General features: G+C 41.6%; 1 protein-coding gene across 5 annotated transcripts in view; it reads left to right on the top strand.

Moving 5' to 3' along the window:
- Positions 1-15252, top strand: part of map3k20a (mitogen-activated protein kinase kinase kinase 20a) — a 120097-nt gene extending 104845 nt beyond the window's left edge. For 2 of the 5 annotated variants that reach the window (XM_061880023.1, XM_061880021.1), the window contains exon 20: positions 3748-6383. In XM_061880023.1, coding sequence (XP_061736007.1) covers positions 3748-4409 — 662 coding nt within the window. In that variant the 3' untranslated portion in view covers positions 4410-6383. Of the gene's footprint in view, positions 1-3747; positions 6384-7497; positions 9490-12724; positions 12873-14900; positions 15054-15129 lie in introns of those variants that run through there. The other 3 variants (XR_009802995.1, XR_009802993.1, XR_009802994.1) reach the window with 3 other exon arrangements.
- Positions 15253-19138: the final 3886 nt, after the last annotated feature.

Here is a 19138-nt window from a genome sequence, read left to right as displayed (position 1 = left end):
AACACAGGGCTGTCCAAAGTGCGGCCCGCGGGTCATTTTTTTAACGGCCCCACGGCACATTTTAAGAATACAATTTTTTTTTTTTAATTAAAAACATAAAAAGTGTTATAAAAGAGCAAACGGGTGAAATGTAACAAGAAAATGTTGCAATGTCTACTCTAATAACACAAAGATGCATGCAGGCTGTTTCTTTCTTTAAAAAATAATAATGAATCAAAATCAATGTCATTTTGAATTATTGACCTATTCAAGGCTTCGATTACATCACATTAAATATTCCACTTTGAGATATCTTTTTGGGGAAAATGTTGCATATTTTGTGTTTTGCCATATAAAAAACTGACCTTTTTTTTTTTTTTAAGAGGGGCCTAAAACAAACAAAACATAAACAACAATAAAACTTAAAATTGACGGATGTATCTGAAGTTGATCTCGAGATTATTGTGCTAAAAGTAAACGGTAAATAAAATGTATAATTTATTTTTTAACACTTTAATAAGTAGGACACTTTTGGATCCTTACTTATTTTAGTGGGATTTGTTTTGAAGTGTCATTGCTCAAAAAATAATAATGAATCAAAATCCAAAATTAAGGCTCCAATTATTATATAATCTCAAATATTCCACCTAAAAAAGTTATTGGGTGAAAATATTGCATATTTTGTGTTTTTTTCATTTTTTTTCTAATGTAGATCTAGAGATATAAAACTTGCATAATAATAAAAATTATAATACTGAATAATGACACATTTTTAATATTTTTTTTGACCAAAACCCTTTGGGGTCCTCGGGATCATAACTGAGTGGAGGTCCAAATGTATATTTTTTTTACATATATTGTATTGCTTTTTAAAATAAAAAATATGAAAACGGCCCCCGCTTGCTTTGATTTTTCAGTGTGCGGCCCTCAGTGGAAAAAGTTTGGACACCCCTGGCTTAACACGATATTTGTGAATAATTCCGCTAGTAATCACAGTGCTAAAAATACCGTTCAAAATATAAAACATTCTCATGCATTTCATCCATCCATCCGTTTTCTACCAGACTTGTTCAAGAAGTCGCATTAATGGTAAGAAGTATTTGATTTATTATTGGTTAACTTCAGAATAAGAATGTTATTCAAAAGAATAGGAGATTTATTATACTCTAAACATGTTGGTCTTACTTAAAAATGCACACATTTAGTTGTATTCAGTGTTAAAAAATATTTTATGGCTCTCACAGAAATACATTTTAAAATATTTGGCTTTAATGGCTCTCTCAGGCAAAAAGGTTGCTGACCCCTGCATTAGAGTCTCAAAATGGCGGCACCAAGGCGTCCTTATAAAATGCCCAAGCCACTTTACAACTGTTATTACTACGAGACTGATGTATAACACATGTGTATACTACTTTTTCAATGTCTAATAATCCATCCATCTTCTACCGCTTATCCGGCTTGGGTCGCGGGGGCAGCAGCCAAAGCAGTCCCGTCCATCGCTGCTTGCAGCTTTAATTATTATTATTATTTGAAATTTGATTTTGCATGTCACTATAAAGTTAAATAAGCCTTTCTTGTTCAATATTCAATGCAAAGCTGGTCTGGGTCTCTATTAAAAGGTTCATTTGTTCAACCTTGGCACGCGGCTTTGTTCAGTTTGACATTTTAGCCCACTCTGTGTTTGAGTTTGACTCCCCTGCTCTGACATCAAGTCTGCTTTGGGAGAAGAATGATCTTATCGGACAGAAAATAAGCAAATATCAACCTTATTTGAGATATTTCATCTTACTTACATGTCAGTTTTTGCAGTGTGATGAATTACACCAGGGGTGTCCAAAGTGCAGCCCGGGGGGCCATTTGTGGCCCGCAGCTAATCCTTTACTGACCTTACCATGAATTGATTAACGTGGACCCCGACTTAAACAAGTTGAAAAACTTATTGGGGTGTTACCATTTAGTGGTCAATTGTACGGAATATGCACTGTACTGTGCAATCTACTAATAAAAGTATCAATCAATCAATCAATCAATCAATCAAAGCCACACATTCTGCAAAAACTGCAAAATTGATAGTATTGCAAAAATAAAAGCATTTAAAAAAAGACTAATGAGAAAAAGTGTTCCTTTTGTATTTTTTTTTTCCATTGCTGAAAAAAAGAGGACAAAAAAATCCATGTTATAAAGTTAAAGTAGCAATGATTGTCACACACATACTAGGTGTGGCGGAATTATTCTCTGCATTTGACCCATCACCCTTAATCACCCCCTGGGAGGTGAGGGGAGCAGTGAGCAGCAGCATTGGCCGCGCCCGGGAATTTTTTATGGTGATTTAACCCCCAATTCCAACCCTTGATGCTGAGTGCCAAGCAGGGAGGTAATGGGTCCCTTTTTTATAGTCTTTGGTATGACTCAGCCGGGATTTGAACTCACAACCTACCCATCTCAGGGCGGACACTCGAACCATTAATCCACTGAGTAGGTAATGAATTATTACTTAAAAATTATCACTTTAAAAAGTTTTATGTGGGAAAAATATGGCATATGTTATGTGGTTTCTATATAAAAACATCAAAGTTTTGACAAAAGAGCATAAAACAAACAAAATAATAGTTCAAACTTAAAATCGACAGATATATCAGAAGTTGATCTTGAAATTTAAGTGTTAAAAGTAAAAAAATAAATAAAAATGCATCACTTTATGAGTGGGGAACCTTTCGGATCTTAAATATATTAAGCAGGATTTTATTTAACTTTCACTGTGATTACTCAAAAATATAAAATAATTCAAATCAATGGTGTCCTGCATTATTGATCTTTGAGGGCTTTAATTGCTAAATAAAGGAACTCTCCTGAAGGAATCAATAAAGTACTATCTATTGTGAATTAGTGAAGTGAGTTATATTTATATAGCGCTTTTCTCCAGTGACTCAAAGCGCTTTACATAGTGAAACCCAATATCTAAGTTACATTTAAACCAGTGTGGGTGGCACTGGGAGCAGGTGGGTAAAGTGTCTTGCCCAAGGACACAACGGCAGTGACTAGGATGACGGAAGCGGGAATCGAACCTGCAACCCTCAAGTTGCTGGCACGGCCGCTCTACCAACTGAGCTATGCCGCCCCATTTCAGTGTTACTATAAAAAAACAAAGTTGTCTTTGACAGAAAAGGCATAAAACCTTATTTGTTTGACTTTATATCAAACTCAAGTTGATATAGAGATTTACTGTAAGCATTAAATAAAAAATAATAATAATACTTTTTAACATTTTAGTGCCTGAGACCCTCTATGCTCCCCAGGAGTCCTAAGGAATAATTAAAAAAAAAAACATATATTTTGTATATAGGGATGGTATAGCTCGGTTGGTAGAGTGGCCGTGCCAGCAACTTGAGGGTTGCAGGTTCGATTCCCGCTTCAGCCATCCTAGTCACTGCCGTTGTGTCCTTGGGCAAGACACTTTACCCACCCGCTCCCAGTGCCACCCACACTGCTTTAAATGGAACTTAGATATTGGGTTTCACTATGTAAAGCGCTTTGAGTCACTAGAGAAAAGCGCTATATAAATATAATTCACTTCACTTCACTTGTTCTGGTTTGAAAATGAAAAATATCAAAATAGCCGCCGCATGCTTAAATTATTCAGTGTTCGGCCCTCTGTGGAAAAAGTTTGGACACCCCTGCATCTTCTTTTAGTCACTTTGCAAAGAAACAGCGTCCTGGCTGCTGTCACGGCCGTGCTGTTCAGCTTCCTGTTCGTCTGCTTTATTTCAGGCATCGATGAAGCTTGGATGCACAAAGTGAAGCGGCGGCAGATGAGCAGTCAGGAAAAGCATCAGAGCGGCGCCATGACCGCCTCAGAGGCCCGCACTCTCCCTCAGTTCCTGTCGGCGCATGAAAGCCAAGCGTCCACCTACGCCGCGGCGGCGCGGCGCTCGCCCGTCCACGCCCGCCTCGCCGCCTGGAGCGACCCCCGCAGCTCCTCGCCCGGCGCCGGCCTCTCGGCCAAACTGTGCCCGCTCCAGCTGGGGTCAAAGGGCAGCAGCCCGTGCAGCACCGCGTCAGAGAGCACGTCCGAGAGAGAGCGGCCGCTGAGCGCCGGCGTGCTGCACGCGGCCAACAAGGACGTCTTCTTTGGCGGCCGGGGACGAGGCAGCACCAGAGGAGGCCTCAGCAGGAGCCACAGAGGCCCTCGCCAGCCGGGCAGGCCGCGCTCCAACAGTTGCACTTCAGCACCTCAGAGCCGCCCCCGCATCATACCCGGGGTTTTGTCCGCCAGCGAGAACTCGGGCGAAGAAAGCGAGACGACCAAAGCGGGCTCCGACGGCGGCTGGATCAAAGTGGAGCGCCACAAAAGATTACCGCGCCAGGATAATAAAGCAGGGCGAGGTCGGCCCAGGAGAGGAGGGCGAGGAGGACGCGGGGGCAGAACGTGAAAGTTCTGAAGGACGCTGCTTGTGTTGACCACCGACAGCAGGGGCGTCCAAACTTTTTGCACTGAGGGCCGCACACGGAAAAATGTAAGCATGGGGGCCATTTTGATATTTTTCATTTCAAAACCATAACAAAATATATGGACTTTTAATGTATTTTACCTTTAGGAGACCATAAAGGGTCTCAGTCATTAAAATGTTAAAAATAAGTCAAATTATTGTTATTTTTATCATTATTATTTCTTTTTTTTTTTTCTTCAGGATATTATTTTAATTCTTTAATATTAATGTTTGAGTAATCACAGTGAAAAGCTAAAAAAAAATAAAAACACTAAATATATTTGGGCGGGGGCTTCACGGTGGCAGAGGGGTTAGTGCGTCTGCCTCACAATACGAAGGTCCTGCAGTCCTGGGTTCAAATCCAAGCTCGGGGTCTTTCTGTGTGGAGTTTGCATGTTCTCCCCGTGAATGCGTGGGTTCCCCCCGGGTACTCCGGCTTCCTCCCACCTCCAAGGACATGCACCTGGGGATAGGCCCCTCCCACCTCCAAAGACATGCACCTGGGGATAGGCCCCTCCCACCTCCAAAGACATGCACCTGGGGATAGGCCCCTCCCACCTCCAAAGACATGCACCTGGGGATAGGCCCCTCCCACCTCCAAAGACATGCACCTGGGGATAGGCCCCTCCCACCTCCAAGGACATGCACCTGGGGATAGGCCCCTCCCATCTCCAAAGACATGCACCTGGGGATAGGCCCCTCCCACCTCCAAGGACATGCACCTGGGGATAGGACCCTCCCACCTCCAAAGACATGCACCTGGGGATAGGCCCCTCCCACCTCCAAGGACATGCACCTGGGGATAGGCCCCTCCCACCTCCAAAGACATGCACCTGGGGATAGGCCCCTCCCACCTCCAAAGACATGCACCTGGGGATAGGCCCCTCCCACCTCCAAAGACATGCACCTGGGGATAGGTTGATTGGCAACACTAAATGGTCCCTAGTGTGTGAATGTTGTCTGTCTATCTGTGTTGGCCCTGCGATGAGGTGGCGACTTGTCCAGGGTGTACCCTGCCTTCCGCCCGATTGTAGCTGAGATAGGCGCCAGCGCCCCCCGCGACCCCGAAAGGGAATAAGCGGTAGAAAATGGATGGATATTTGGGCGGTATAGCTCGGTTGGTAGAGCGGCCGTGCCAGCAACTTGAGGGTTGCAGGTTCGATTCCCGCTTCCGCCATCCTAGTCACTGCCGTTGTGTCCTTGGGCAAGACACTTTACCCACCTGCTCCCAGTGCCGCCCACACTGCTCTAAATGGAACTTAGATATTGGGTTTCACTATGTAAAGCGCTTTGAGTCACTAGAGAAAAGCGCTATATAAACATAATTCACTTCACAAAGTGTGCCCCACTCATAAAGTCATACATTTTTTATTAGAATTTTCTTTTACTTTCAACTCTTAAGTTACGAGATCAACTTCAGAAAGATTAACTATTATTTTGTTTGTTTTATGCTCTTTTGTCAAAGAAAACTTTGATGTTTTTATATGGCGACTACACAATATATAAATGATAAATGGGTTGTATTTGTATAGCGCTTTTCTACCTTCAAGGTACTCAAAGCGCTTTGACACTACTTCCACATTTACCCATTCACACACACATTCACACACTGATGGAGGGAGCTGCCATGCAAGGCGCTAACCAGCACTCATCAGGAGCAAGGGTGAAGTGTCTTGCTCAGGACACAACGGACATGACGAGGTTGGTACTAGGTGGGATTTGAACCAGGGTGCAAGATTTACCACATAAAACATTTTAAAGTGAAATATTTGAAGTAATTGGAACCTTGAAAATAATTCCTTATAACATGGATTTTTTTGTATTTATTTTTTTTGGGAGCAATGGCAAAAAAGAAAAATAAAGAAAGACAAAAGAAATAAAAACAGCTTGCATGGCAGCTTTGTGTCAACATTGCAACGTTTTCTCTTTAGATTTCACCTCATTCCACTTTTTTTATTGGTTTATTTTTTATTTTTGCAATAGAATTTCCAGAATGTGTGGTGGGCCACAAATGGCCCCCAGGCCGCACTTTGGACACCCCCAATTTACATCAACTTTTTACATCACAGCAGTCATGTTCCAAAAGGCACTGAATGACACAACATCCATGGGAATCTTTTTTTTCTACTCTTTTCTAAACTGGCTTCTGTACAAACATCATTTCAATAAGACATTGTATATTTATTCAAAAGGTGCTTCTGTTGATTGTTTATCCAGACCAGGGGTCACCAACGCGGGCACCAGGTCGCCCGTAAGGACCAGATGAGTCGCCCGCTGGCCTGTTCTAAAAATAGCTCAAATAGCAGCACTTACCAGTGAGCTGCCTCTATTTTTAAATATTTATTTACTAGCAAGCTGGTCTCGCTTTGCTCGACATTTTTAATTCTAAGAGAGACAAAACTCAAATAGAATTTCAAAATCCTAGAAAATATTTTAAAGACTTGGTCTTCACTTGTTTAAATAAATTGATTTATATTTTTACTCTGCTTCTTATAACTTTCAGAAAGACAATTTTAGAGAAAAAATACAACCTTAAAAATCATTTTAGGATTTTTAAACACATATACCTTTTTACCTTTTAAATTCCTTCCTCTTCTTTCCTGACAATTTAAATCAATGTTCAAGTAAATTTATTGTTTTTATTGTTAAGAATAATAAATACATTTTAATTTAATTCTTCATTTTATCTTCTGTTTTTTGAAGAAGAATATTTGTGAAATATTTCTTCAAACTTATTATGATTAAAATAAAATAAATAAAAATATTCTGGGAAATCTAGAAAATCTGAAAAATCTAATTTAAATCTTATTTCAAAGTCTTTTGAATTTCTTTTAAAAATCTTGTTCTGGAAAAACTAGAAGAAATAATGATTTGTTTTTGTTAGAAATATAGCTTGGTCCAATTTGTTATATATTCTAACAAAACGATTTTAACCTATTTAAAACATGTCATCAAAATTCTAAAATTAATCTTAATCAGGAAAAATTACTAATGATGTTCCATAAATTATTTTTTTAATTTTTTCAAAAAGATTCGAATTAGGCCCTGCGATGAGGGAGCGACTTGTCCAGGGTGTACCCCGCCTTCCGCCCGATTGAAGCTGAGATAGGCACCAGCGCCCCCCGCGACCCCAAAAGGGAATAAGCGGTAGGAAATGGATGGATGGAAGATTCGAATTAGCTAGTTTTTCTCTTCTTTTTTTGGGTTGAATTTAGAATTTTAAAGAGTCGAAATTGAAGATAAACTATGTTTCAAAATTGAATTTTTATTTTTTTCGTGTTTTCTCCTCTTTTAAACCGTTCAATTAAGTGTTTTTTCATTTATTCTCTACAAAAAACCTTCCTCAGAAGGAAAAAAAAAATGTCTGATGGAATGACAGAAATACCCTTTTTTTTCTTTGGATATTTATCTGTTTCTATATATATTTATTGTGAGAAATAACTAAGATGATCAGTGTTTCCACAAAGATAAATATCATTAATTATTAATAATAACATAGAGTTAAAAGTAAATTGAGCATTTTGGCTATTTCTGGCAATTTATTTAAGTGTGTATCGAACTGGTAGCCCTTGGCATGAATCAGTACCCAAGAAGTAGCTCTTGCTTTCAACAAGGTTGGAGACCCCTGATCCAGACCCTTTTATGTCATTAAAAACTTGACTTCAAATTCAGTTCCAACCATACTTGCCAACCATCCTGAATTTCAGTGCCACTCCTGAAAATCTGAGATTTTAATGGAAGCATTCACATACAATGGTTTATATAGGGCACAGAGTGGGTGGGTACAGGCGGGCGTAGGGGCGTGGTGATTGGCTCATGTGTTACCTAGGAGGTGTTTCCGTCTGTGGCGGCATGTTGAAATGATTTCACCGTGCTTGTTGAGGGATGACAGGTCTGGATGATATATAATAAACAGTTTGTAGCTGAGATAGGCGCCAGCGCCCCCCGCGACCCCAAAAGGGAATAAGCGGTTGAAAAATGGATGGATGGATGGCAAATTCTTGCATCCAGCACACCTTACAACAGTGGTAATAAAAGATGCAACCTATGCTTGAAAGAGAAACTGTTTATTATATATCATCCAGATATGTCATCCCTCAACAAGCGCAGTGAAATCATTTCAACATGCCGTCACAGACGGAAACACCTCCTAGGTAACACATGAGCCAATCACCACACCCCTACGCCTGCTTGTACCCACCCACTCTGTGCTCTATATAAACCATTGTATGTGAATGCTTCCATTAAAATCCCCTGATGATTGAGGGAACCCCTCATGAAACAGATCTGTAGAGATGAAGTAGTCTTGTGATTTTTCCCACACCTACATATATATATATATATATATTATGGCTGCGAATCTTTGGGTGTCCCATGTTTCGATTCAATATCGATTCTTTTTGGTCGCAATTCGATTATAAAGTATATCGATTTTTTTCGATTCAACCCGATTCTCGATTCAAAAACGATATTTTTCCGATTCAAAAGGATTCTGTATCCATTCAATACATAGATTTCAACAGGATCTACCCCAATTTGCTGACATGCTAGCAGAGTAGTAGATTTTTTTTAAAAAAGCTTTTATAATTGTAAAGGACAATGTTTTATCAACTGATTGCAATAATGTACATTTGTTTTAACTATTAACGGAACCAAAAGTATGACTTATTTTATCTTTGTGCAAACATTGGACACAGTGTGTTGTCCAGCTTATGAGATGCGATGCAAGTGTAAGCCACTGTGACACTATTGTTCTTTTTGATTTTTTATAAATGTCTAATGATAATGTCAATGAGGGATTTTTGATAACTAATATTGATACTGTTGTTGATAATATTCATTTTTGTTTCACTACTTTTGGTTTGTTCTGTGTGGTGTTTGTGTCTCCTCTCAATTGCTCTGTTTATTGCAGTTCTGAGTGTTGCTGGGTCAGGTTTGGTTTTGGAATTTATTGCATTGTTATTGTATTGCTGTGTATTGTTTTGTTGGATTGATTAAAAAAAAAAAAAATTGGGGGGGAAAATGAGAATCGATTCTGAATTGCACAACGTGAGAATCGCAATTCGTATTCAAATCGATTTTTTTCCCACGCCCCTATATATATATATATATATATATATATATATATATATATATATATATATATATATTGTTACATGTAAAAATATGTAATAAGTACTTAAATTTCAGTGGATTACAGTTATATATATATATATATATATATATGGCTTCACGGTGGCAGAGGGGTTAGTACGTCTGCCTTGCAAAATGAAGGTCCTGAGTAGTCCTGGGTTCAATCATGGGCTCGGGATTTTTCTGTGTGGAGTTTGCATGTTCTCTCCGTGAACGCGTGGTTTCCCTCCGGGTACTCCGGCTTCCTCCCACCTCCAAAGACATGCACCTGGGGATAGGCCCCTCCCACCTCCATAGACATGCACCTGGGGATAGGCCCCTCCCACCTCCAAAGACATGCACCTGGGGATAGGCCCCTCCCACCTCCATAGACATGCACCTGGGAATAGGCCCCTCCCACCTCCAAAGACATGCACCCGGGGATAGGCCCCTCCCACCTCCAAAGACATGCACCTGGGGATAGGCCCCTCCCACCTCCATAGACATGCACCTGGGAATAGGCCCCTCCCACCTCCAAAGACATGCACCTGGGGATAGGCCCCTCCCACCTCCAAAGACATGCACCTGGGGATAGGCCCCTCCCACCTCCAAAGACATGCACCTGGGAATAGGCCCCTCCCACCTCCAAAGACATGCACCTGGGGATAGGCCCCTCCCACCTCCAAAGACATGCACCTGGGGATAGGCCCCTCCCACCTCCAAAGACATGCACCTGGGAATAGGCCACTCCCACCTCCAAAGACATGCACCTGGGGATAGGCCCCTCCCACCTCCAAAGACATGCACCTGGGGATAGGCCCCTCCCACCTCCAAAGACATGCACCTGGGGATAGGCCCCTCCCACCTCCATAGACATGCACCTGGGAATAGGCCCCTCCCACCTCCAAAGACATGCACCTGGGGATAGGCCCCTCCCACCTCCAAAGACATGCACCTGGGGATAGGCCCCTCCCACCTCCAAAGACATGCACCTGGGGATAGGCCCCTCCCACCTCCATAGAGATGCACCTGGGCATAGGCCCCTCCCACCTCCAAAGACATGCACCTGGGGATAGGCCCCTCCCACCTCCAAAGACATGCACCTGGGGATAGGCCCCTCCCACCTCCAAAGACATGCACCTGGGGATAGGTTGATTGGCAACACTAAATGGTCCCTAGTGTGTGAATGTTGTCTGTCTATCTGTGTTGGCCTTCTGATGAGGTGGCGACTTGTCCAGGGTGTACCCCGCCTTCCGCCCGATTCAAGCTGAGACAGGCGCCAGCACCCCCCGCGATCCCAAAAAGGGAATAAGCGGTAGGAAATGGATGGATGGATGGGTCGGTGCCAAAAAAATTACCTAATTCGGTAACCATTCCGAATAATGAGTGCCTTCTTATGCAGAATATTTCATTGTTTATTTTTCTAATCAGGCTGACTGAAGCCTCAGGTTTATGAGTTAAATCAGGGGTGTCCAAACTTTTTCCACAGAGGGCCGCACACGGAAAAATGTAAGCATGCGGGGCCCATTTTGATATTTTTCATTTTCAAACCATAACAAAATATATGGATTTTTTTTTTAATCTTAGGACTCCTGGGGAGCATAGAGGGTCTCAGTCACTAAAATGTTAAAAATAAGTCAAATTATTATGTTTTTTTATTTAATGCTTACAGTAAATCTCTATACCAACTTGAGGTTGATATAAAGTAAAACAAATAAGGTTTTATGCCTTTTCTGTCAAAGACAACTTTGTTTTTTTTATAGTAAAACTGAAATATGCAGTATTTAGATAGATGGATAGTACTTTATTGATTCCTTCAGGAGAGTTCCATTATTTAGCAATTAAAGCCCTCAAAGATCAATAATGCAGGACACCATTGATTTTAATTATTTAATATTTTCGAGTAATCACAGTGAAAAGTTCAATAAAATCCTACTAAATATATTTGAGATCCGAAAGGTTCCCCACTCATAAAGTGATGCTTTTTATTAGTTTTTTTTTTTACTTTTAACACTTACATTTCAAGATCAACTTCCGATACATCTGTCAATTTGAAGTTTGACCTATTATTTTGTTTGTCTTATGCTCTTTTGTCAAAACTTTGATGTTTTTATATGGCAACCACACAACATATGCAATATTTTTTCCATATAAAACATTTTAAAGTCATAATTTTTAAGTAATAACTCATTGTAAAACAGATTTTTTTTTTTGAGCAATGGAAAAAAAAAACTACCTGCATGGCAGCTTTGTGTCAACATTGCCACTTTTTCTCATTAGATTTCACCTCATTCCACTTTTTTTTAATGTTTTATTTTTATTTTTGCAATACTATCAATTTTGTCATTTTTGCAGAATGTGTGGCGGGCCGCAAATGGCCCCCGGGCCACACTTTGGATACCCCTGACTTAAATGAATAATTCTCTTTGTGATTAGCTTCATATCGTTTGACAATATTGTAAACTGTAAGGAGGTTTAGATATAATTATTGAAAATGATTAAAATCAAGAGTAAGATTACTAATTCAGTGGTAATATTTGAGTGGGCTCTGTGTCCCTTTGTAGTGGAAAAGTGGGGCCCTTAGGTCAAAAAGGTTAAGAACCCCTGATAGAGAAGACCTTTGACCAATGTTTCTGCAGCAGGCCTTTTGAAAACAGCAATTATGTTATCAAAAACAAACATTTGTTATTAGAACTCAAATAATCTCAGCTTCTTCCTTTTCCATGTTTTAATGAGCAACTGGAAATATTGGAACTATATGCATGTTTGTCATCATCTAATACAATAATTTAATTCCAGGACTGAAATAATGCGTAGTGTACTAGTGTTACTACAACTATTATTGTTATAAGTCCACGAACCTTCAATGTTTCAAGGTAGAAACACTTTTGGAGTCTTTAGCGCACAGTTGGAAGGAAATCACATTTTACCCGCCTTGTATGCAAAATCGAAAGGAGAACATTCCCGCCAAACCGAAACACACGGAAGATAGATAATATAAAATAAAATAATAATGGGTTATTCTATTTGGATAAAATATTTTTTGATTAATTCATCTATTTTAACGATATCTATGAAAGTATACGAGTGTTGTCTTGGAGAAAGTCAAATAGTAACATTTAAAGCGAGGAGTGTCTTTTATGCAGCTTCCAGGACTCGCCGGTGGCGCGGGAAAGTCAGAAGAGGAAGCGCGCGCTGCGAGGAGGAGACAGCATTGTTCAGTGCACACTTCCCGCCAACACTGCTCAACAAGCAACTAAACAAGCAACTAACATGCCTTCCACTCGTTCCAAGGTAGGAATTGTTTGTCGTCAGTATTTATATGCATACCATCCATCTTTTTAAAGAGCATGTTCACTACTAAGTTAAAATAAGTTGCCGAAGTGCAAACAATTGAATGGAGGAGTGGAAATATTCCTCTCAAAATGACCAGGAGAAGATATAACTTTGATTAAAGTGATTATTTAAATTGGCAAACACCATCACATGACGTGTATGCTCATTCCAATGTGCACATTGTCAACAAACTAGTATGAACTGTATTTAAATGCATGGCCTCTGGCATTTCATTCAAATGTTGTTGTTTTTTTTTTAAATAGATTGTATTGATAAGTAAATACAACCAAGTTATGTAATCACGCAGTTTGCCCCACTTTTGATAAATCTCGAAACACTAATCTTAAATTGAATATCTTTTTAGCCATCTGTTAATAATTGAGTTTATTTGGAACATGCATGCATACAACATGATACAAACCCCGTTTCCATATGAGTTGGGAAATTGTGTTAGATGTAAATATAAACAGAATACAATGATTTGCAAATCCTTTTCAACCCACATTTAATTAAATGCACTACAAAGACAACATATTTGATGTTCGAACTCATAAACTTTATTTTTTTTTGCAAATAATAATTAACTTAGAATTTCATGGCTGCAACACGTGCCAAAGTAGTTGGGAAAGGGTATGTTCACCACTGTGTTACATCACCTTTTCTTTTAACAACACTCCAAAAACATTTGGGAACTGAAGAAACTATTTGTTGAAGCTTTGAAAGTGGAATTCTTTCCCATTCTTGTTTTATGTAGAGCTTCAGTCCTTCAACAGTCCGGGGTCTCCGCTGTTGTATTTTACGCTTCACACATTTTCCATGGGAGACAGGTCTGGACTGCAGGCGGGCCAGGAAAGTACCCGCACTCCTTTTTTACGAAGCCACGCTGTCGCAACACTTGTCTTGCTGAAATAAGCAGGGGCGTCCATGATAACGTTGCTTGGATGGCAACACATGTTGCTCCAAAACCTGTATGTACCTTTCAGCATTAATGGTGACTTCACAGATGTGTAAGTTACCCATGCCTTGGGCACTAATGCACCCCCATACCATCACACATGCTGGCTTTTCAACTTTGTACCTAAAACAATCCAAATGGTTATTTTCCTCTTTGTTCTGGAGGACACCACGTCCACTGTTTCCAAATATAATTTGAAATGTGGACTCGTCAGACCACAGAACACTTTTCCACTTTGCATCAGTCCATCTTAGATGAGCTCGGGCCCAGAGAAGCCGGCGGCATTTCAGGGTGTTGTTGATGAATGGGTTTGGCTTTGCATAGTAGAGTTTTAACTTGCACTTACAGATGTAGCGACCAACTGTAGTTACTGACAGTGGTTTTATGAAGTGTTCCTGAGCCCATGTGGTGATATCCTTTACACATTGATGTCGGTTTTTGAGGATGTACTGCCTGAGGGATCAAAAGTCCGTATTATCATCGCTTACATGCAGTGATTTCTCCAGATTCTCTGAACTTTTTGATGATTTTACGGACCGTAGATGGTAAAATCCCTAAATTCCTTGCAATAGCTTGTTGAGAAATGTTGTTCTAAAACTGTTTCACAATTTGCTTACAAAGTGGTGACCCTCACCCCATCCTTGTTTGTGAATTACTTACAATTTCATGGAAGCTGTTTTTATAGCCAATCATGGCACCCACCTGTTCCCAATTAGCCTGCACACCTGTGGGATGTTCCAAATAAGTGTTTGATGAGCATTCCTCAACTTTATCAGTATTTATTGCCATCTTTCCCGACTTCTTTGTCAGGTGTTGCTGGCATCAAATTCTAAAATTAATGATTATTTGCAACAACACCAAAAAGTTTATGAGTTTGAACATCAAATATGTTGTCTTTGTAGCATATTCAACTGAATATGGCTTGAAAAGGATTTGCAAATCATTGTATTCTGTTTATATTTACATCTAACACAATTTCCCACAATTTGTATTCCTCCCATAACTGACACCATGTATACTTACTTCCACAGAGCGCAGCAGCAGCGGTCCAGCCTCCGTCCGCCAGGATGAGTTTGAGAAGCTTCCGTAGCGTCCCTCTGGTTACCGTGGAAACATCATCATCATCATCATCCTCCGACGACAGCTGCGACAGCTTCGGGTCTGACGGAGGCTTCGCCAACACGGTAAAAGCCGTCGCCGTCAGACAGCCAGCCAGCGTGCGTCTGCAGTCCTACTCACAAACTGTTTTTTATTCTTTAGAAGACCAGCGCCCGACTGTCCAGGCGGACGGCGGCCCAGCACGAGCTTCTAGAAACCACCGCGGAAGAAGACGCGTGCAGCGGCTTTGAAGACCAGCTCATGAGCAGCCAGATGGAGGCCATGGTGAGTCCAATTAGAGAACATGAGAGGTGTTTTCTTTCAAGGTTTTCTACCGCTTGTCCCGTTCGGGGAGGCGCCCCATGCTGTCTGGAAGTAAAAACTGGTGTCGCCCCTCAGAAAGTGGAGTCTGAGTCTCCAAGACGTGGTCGCAGGTCCAGCCTGCTGAAGGTGGCCATGACCTTCCCAGCCAGGAAGGCGGGTCCTAAAAAGAGGCCGGCATCCGAACCCCTTCTTCTGTCCCAAGTGGGGAAATCTCAGGAAGAAGAAGAAGAGGAGGAGGAGGAGAACTTCATGACCAAGAGAGCCTTGAATATTAAAGAGAACAAGGAAATGGTAAAGAAAAAACTGAATTATTTCATTAATTGGCTGTTTTTGTGTTGTCACTGATGTTGTTTTGACCTGATAGCTTGCAAAGCTGATGGCCGAGCTCAACAAAGTACCAGGACTCTTCCCAAAACACACCAGCACCTCTTCATCCGCCACGGTAAATATCACTTCTTTTTTAAAACCACGGACTAGTTCACAGGTGTCTAAGTGCTTCTCACTGAGGGCCACATGGAGGTCATGTTTGGCCCCTCTTCTATCAGTCTAGACCAGGGGTAGGGAACCTATGATATGGCTCTTTTGATGACTGCAGCTGGTTCTCGGATAAATCTGAACCAGGGGTCAGGAACCTTTTTGGCTGAGAGAGCCAAGAAGCCAAATATTTTAAAATGTATTTCTGTAAGAGCCATATAATATATTTTTAACACTGAACACAAGTAAATGCGTGCATTTTTAAGTAAGACCAACATTTCTAGAGTATAATTGGTCTCGTATTCTTCGTAATAACATTGTAATTCTGAAGCTAACTATGGAGGGGGCGTGGCCTGCGGGCCTGCAGCGAAGCTGGGTGTTGCCAGGATCGGCCTCAAAATCAGCGACAAGTGCGTCGATGGCCCAGCTGGGCCTTGTTATCTAATCACCTGTCACTCTGTTTATAAGTAGCAGCCAGGAGGAGAGACGGGGTTGGGAACGGAGCCAGAGTGCGAGCGAAAACGAAAGAGAAAAATACAATTGCTGGAAAGCAACTGAGAGACTTATTGAAAAATAAAACAATATTGTAACCCTGAAACAGGCTCTCATGTCGGTGCTTGGTGGTCTGAAGAACCCCCAGGAGGGCAAGTACTACACTAACCAATAATAAATAAATGACTTCTTACCCTTAATGCAACTTCTTGAACAAGTGCGATATAAAAAAAGGATGGATGGATTCAAATGCATGAGCATGTTTTATATTTTGAACGTTATTTTTAACACTGTGATTACAAGTAGAATTATTCATTACTTATTTTGTTAAAGCAGTGTCAGTTTAGATTTATCCGAGAGCCAGCAGTCATCAAAAGAGCCACATCTGGCTCGCGAGCCATGGGTTCCCTACCCCTGATCTAAACTGACTGATGATGAATGTAATTTGACCCCCTTAAAATGCTTCAAAGTGCAAGTTGAAGCTCTGTTATGCAGACCGAAAGCCATTTATCAACAACATCCAGAATCGCCGATCTGTAATTTCACCCCCTTAACATGCTTCAAAACTCACCAAATTTTAGACACACATCAGGACTGGCGAAAATTGCCATCTCATAAAAAACCAAACCCCAAAAGTCAAAATTGCGCTCCAGCGCCCCCTAGGAAAAAAACCCAGACAAAACTGCTTGTAACTTCTGTTAGGAATGTCGTAGAGACATGAAACAAAGACCTCTATGTAGGTCTGACTTAGACCAGGGCTTGGCAGCGGCCAAAGGCGGACCCGACCAACGCTGCTTGCAGCTTTAATTCTACTTGTAATCAGCCATCCTTTTTTCTACCGCACTTGTTCAAGAAGTTGCATTAAGGGTAAGAAGTAATTTATTTATTATTGGTTAGTGTAGTACTTGCCCTCCTGGGGGTTCTTCAGACCCCCAAGCACCGACATGAGAGCCTGTTTCAGGGTTACAATATTGTTTTATTTTACAATAAGTCTCTCAGTTGCTTTCCAGCAATTGTATTTTTCTCTTTCGTTTTCGCTCGCGCTCTGGCTCCGGCCCCAACCCCGTCTCTCCTCCTGGCTGCTACTTATAAACAGAGCGACAGGTGATTAGATAACAAGGCCCAGCTGGGTCATTTACGCACCTGTCGCTGATTTTGAGGCCGATCCTGGCAACACCCTGCTTCGCTGCAGGCCCGCAGGCCACGCCCCCTCCATAGTTAGCTTCAGAATTACAATGTTATTAAGAAGAATACGAGACCTATTATACTCTAGAAATGTTGGTCTTACTTAAAAATGCACGCGTTTTGTTGTGTTCAGTGTTAAAAAAATATAATATGGCTCTTACAGAAATACATTTTAAAATATTTGAATTCTTGGCTCTCTCAGCCAAAAAGGTTCCCGACCCCTGGTCTATACTATTATTACATCATACTTTACTCATTTTATTAGTATCCATCCATCCATTTCTACCACTTATCCCTTTTGGGGTAGCGGGGGGAGCTGGAGCCTATCCCAGCTGCATTCGGGCGAAAGGCGGGGTACACCCTGGACAAGTCGCCACCTCATCACAGGGCCAACACAGATAGACGGACAACATTCACACACTAGGGACCATTTAGTGTTGCCAATCAACCTATCCCCAGGTGCATGTCTTTGGAGGTGGGAGGGGCCTATCCCCAGGTGGATGTCTTTGGAGGTGGGAGGGGCCTATCCCCAGGTGCATGTCTCTGGAGGTGGGAGGGGCCTATCCCCAAGTGCATGTCTTTTGAACTGAACATAACGCCATCTAAAACGTGCACATTTGCAGCCCAGACGTGCGCCGCGGCGGTCGATGCCTGAGACCTGGAGGAGGAACCCCGAGCGCCAGTCTCGACCTCACACGCGCTCCCGCACGCTGGTGGATGGACCGCCCAGCCCCACGCCGGAGGAGGACGAGGCCGAGGACAAGTTCAGCCTGGTGCGCCGAAGTCGCTACTTTGAGGAAGTGGATGAGCCGGTAAGTTGCTTTTTTCTTGGCTTGGGCTGAATCACAGGTGTCTTACTGAAAGTCCGGGTGATGAGTGGCCCGCGACATCATTTGATGTGGTCTAGTGACACTTTAAATGTGTGACCTGCCTAAGTTATTTTATCTCAGGGGCCACATGAAGGCAGGACTATTAAAGTAGCAATGATAGTCTCACACACACACACACACACACACACACACACACACACACACACACACACACACACACACTGAGTGTGGCGAAATTATTCTCTGCATTTGACTCATCGCCATTGTTCATCGTCTGGGAGGTGAGGGGAGCAGGGAGCAGCAGCAGTTGCTACGCCCGAGGATCATTTTTGGTGATTTAACCCCCAATTCCAAGCCTTGATGCTGAGTGCCAAGCAGGGAGGTAATGGCTCCCATTTTTATAGTCTTTGGTATGACTCGGCCGGGGTTTGAACTCACAACCTACCCATCCCAGGGCGGACACTCGAACCCATGGGTCACCAACATGGTACACGCGGGCACCAGGTCGCCCGTAAGGACCAGATGAGTCGCCCGCTGGCCTGTTCTAAAAATAGCTCAAATAGCAGCACTTACCAGTGAGCTGCCTCTATTTTTTAAATTGTATTTATTTACTATTTATTTATTAATGTCGCTTTGCTCGACATTTTTAATTCTGAGAGACAAAACTCAAATAGAACTTGAAAATCCAAGAAAATATTTTAAAGACTTGGTCTTCACTTGTTTAAATAAATTCATTTGTTTTTTTACTTTGCTTCTTATAACTTTCAGAAAGACAATTTTAGAGAAAAAATACAACCTTAAAAATGATTTTAGGATTTTTAAACACATATACCTTTTAAATTCCTTCCTCTTCTTTCCCGACAATT

This window comes from Nerophis ophidion, linkage group LG19 (genome assembly GCF_033978795.1).
Source record: "Nerophis ophidion isolate RoL-2023_Sa linkage group LG19, RoL_Noph_v1.0, whole genome shotgun sequence".
Lineage (NCBI taxonomy): Eukaryota > Metazoa > Chordata > Actinopteri > Syngnathiformes > Syngnathidae > Nerophis > Nerophis ophidion.
Note: the sequence above shows the minus strand (reverse complement) of the source record. Positions and strands in the feature narration are given on the sequence as shown.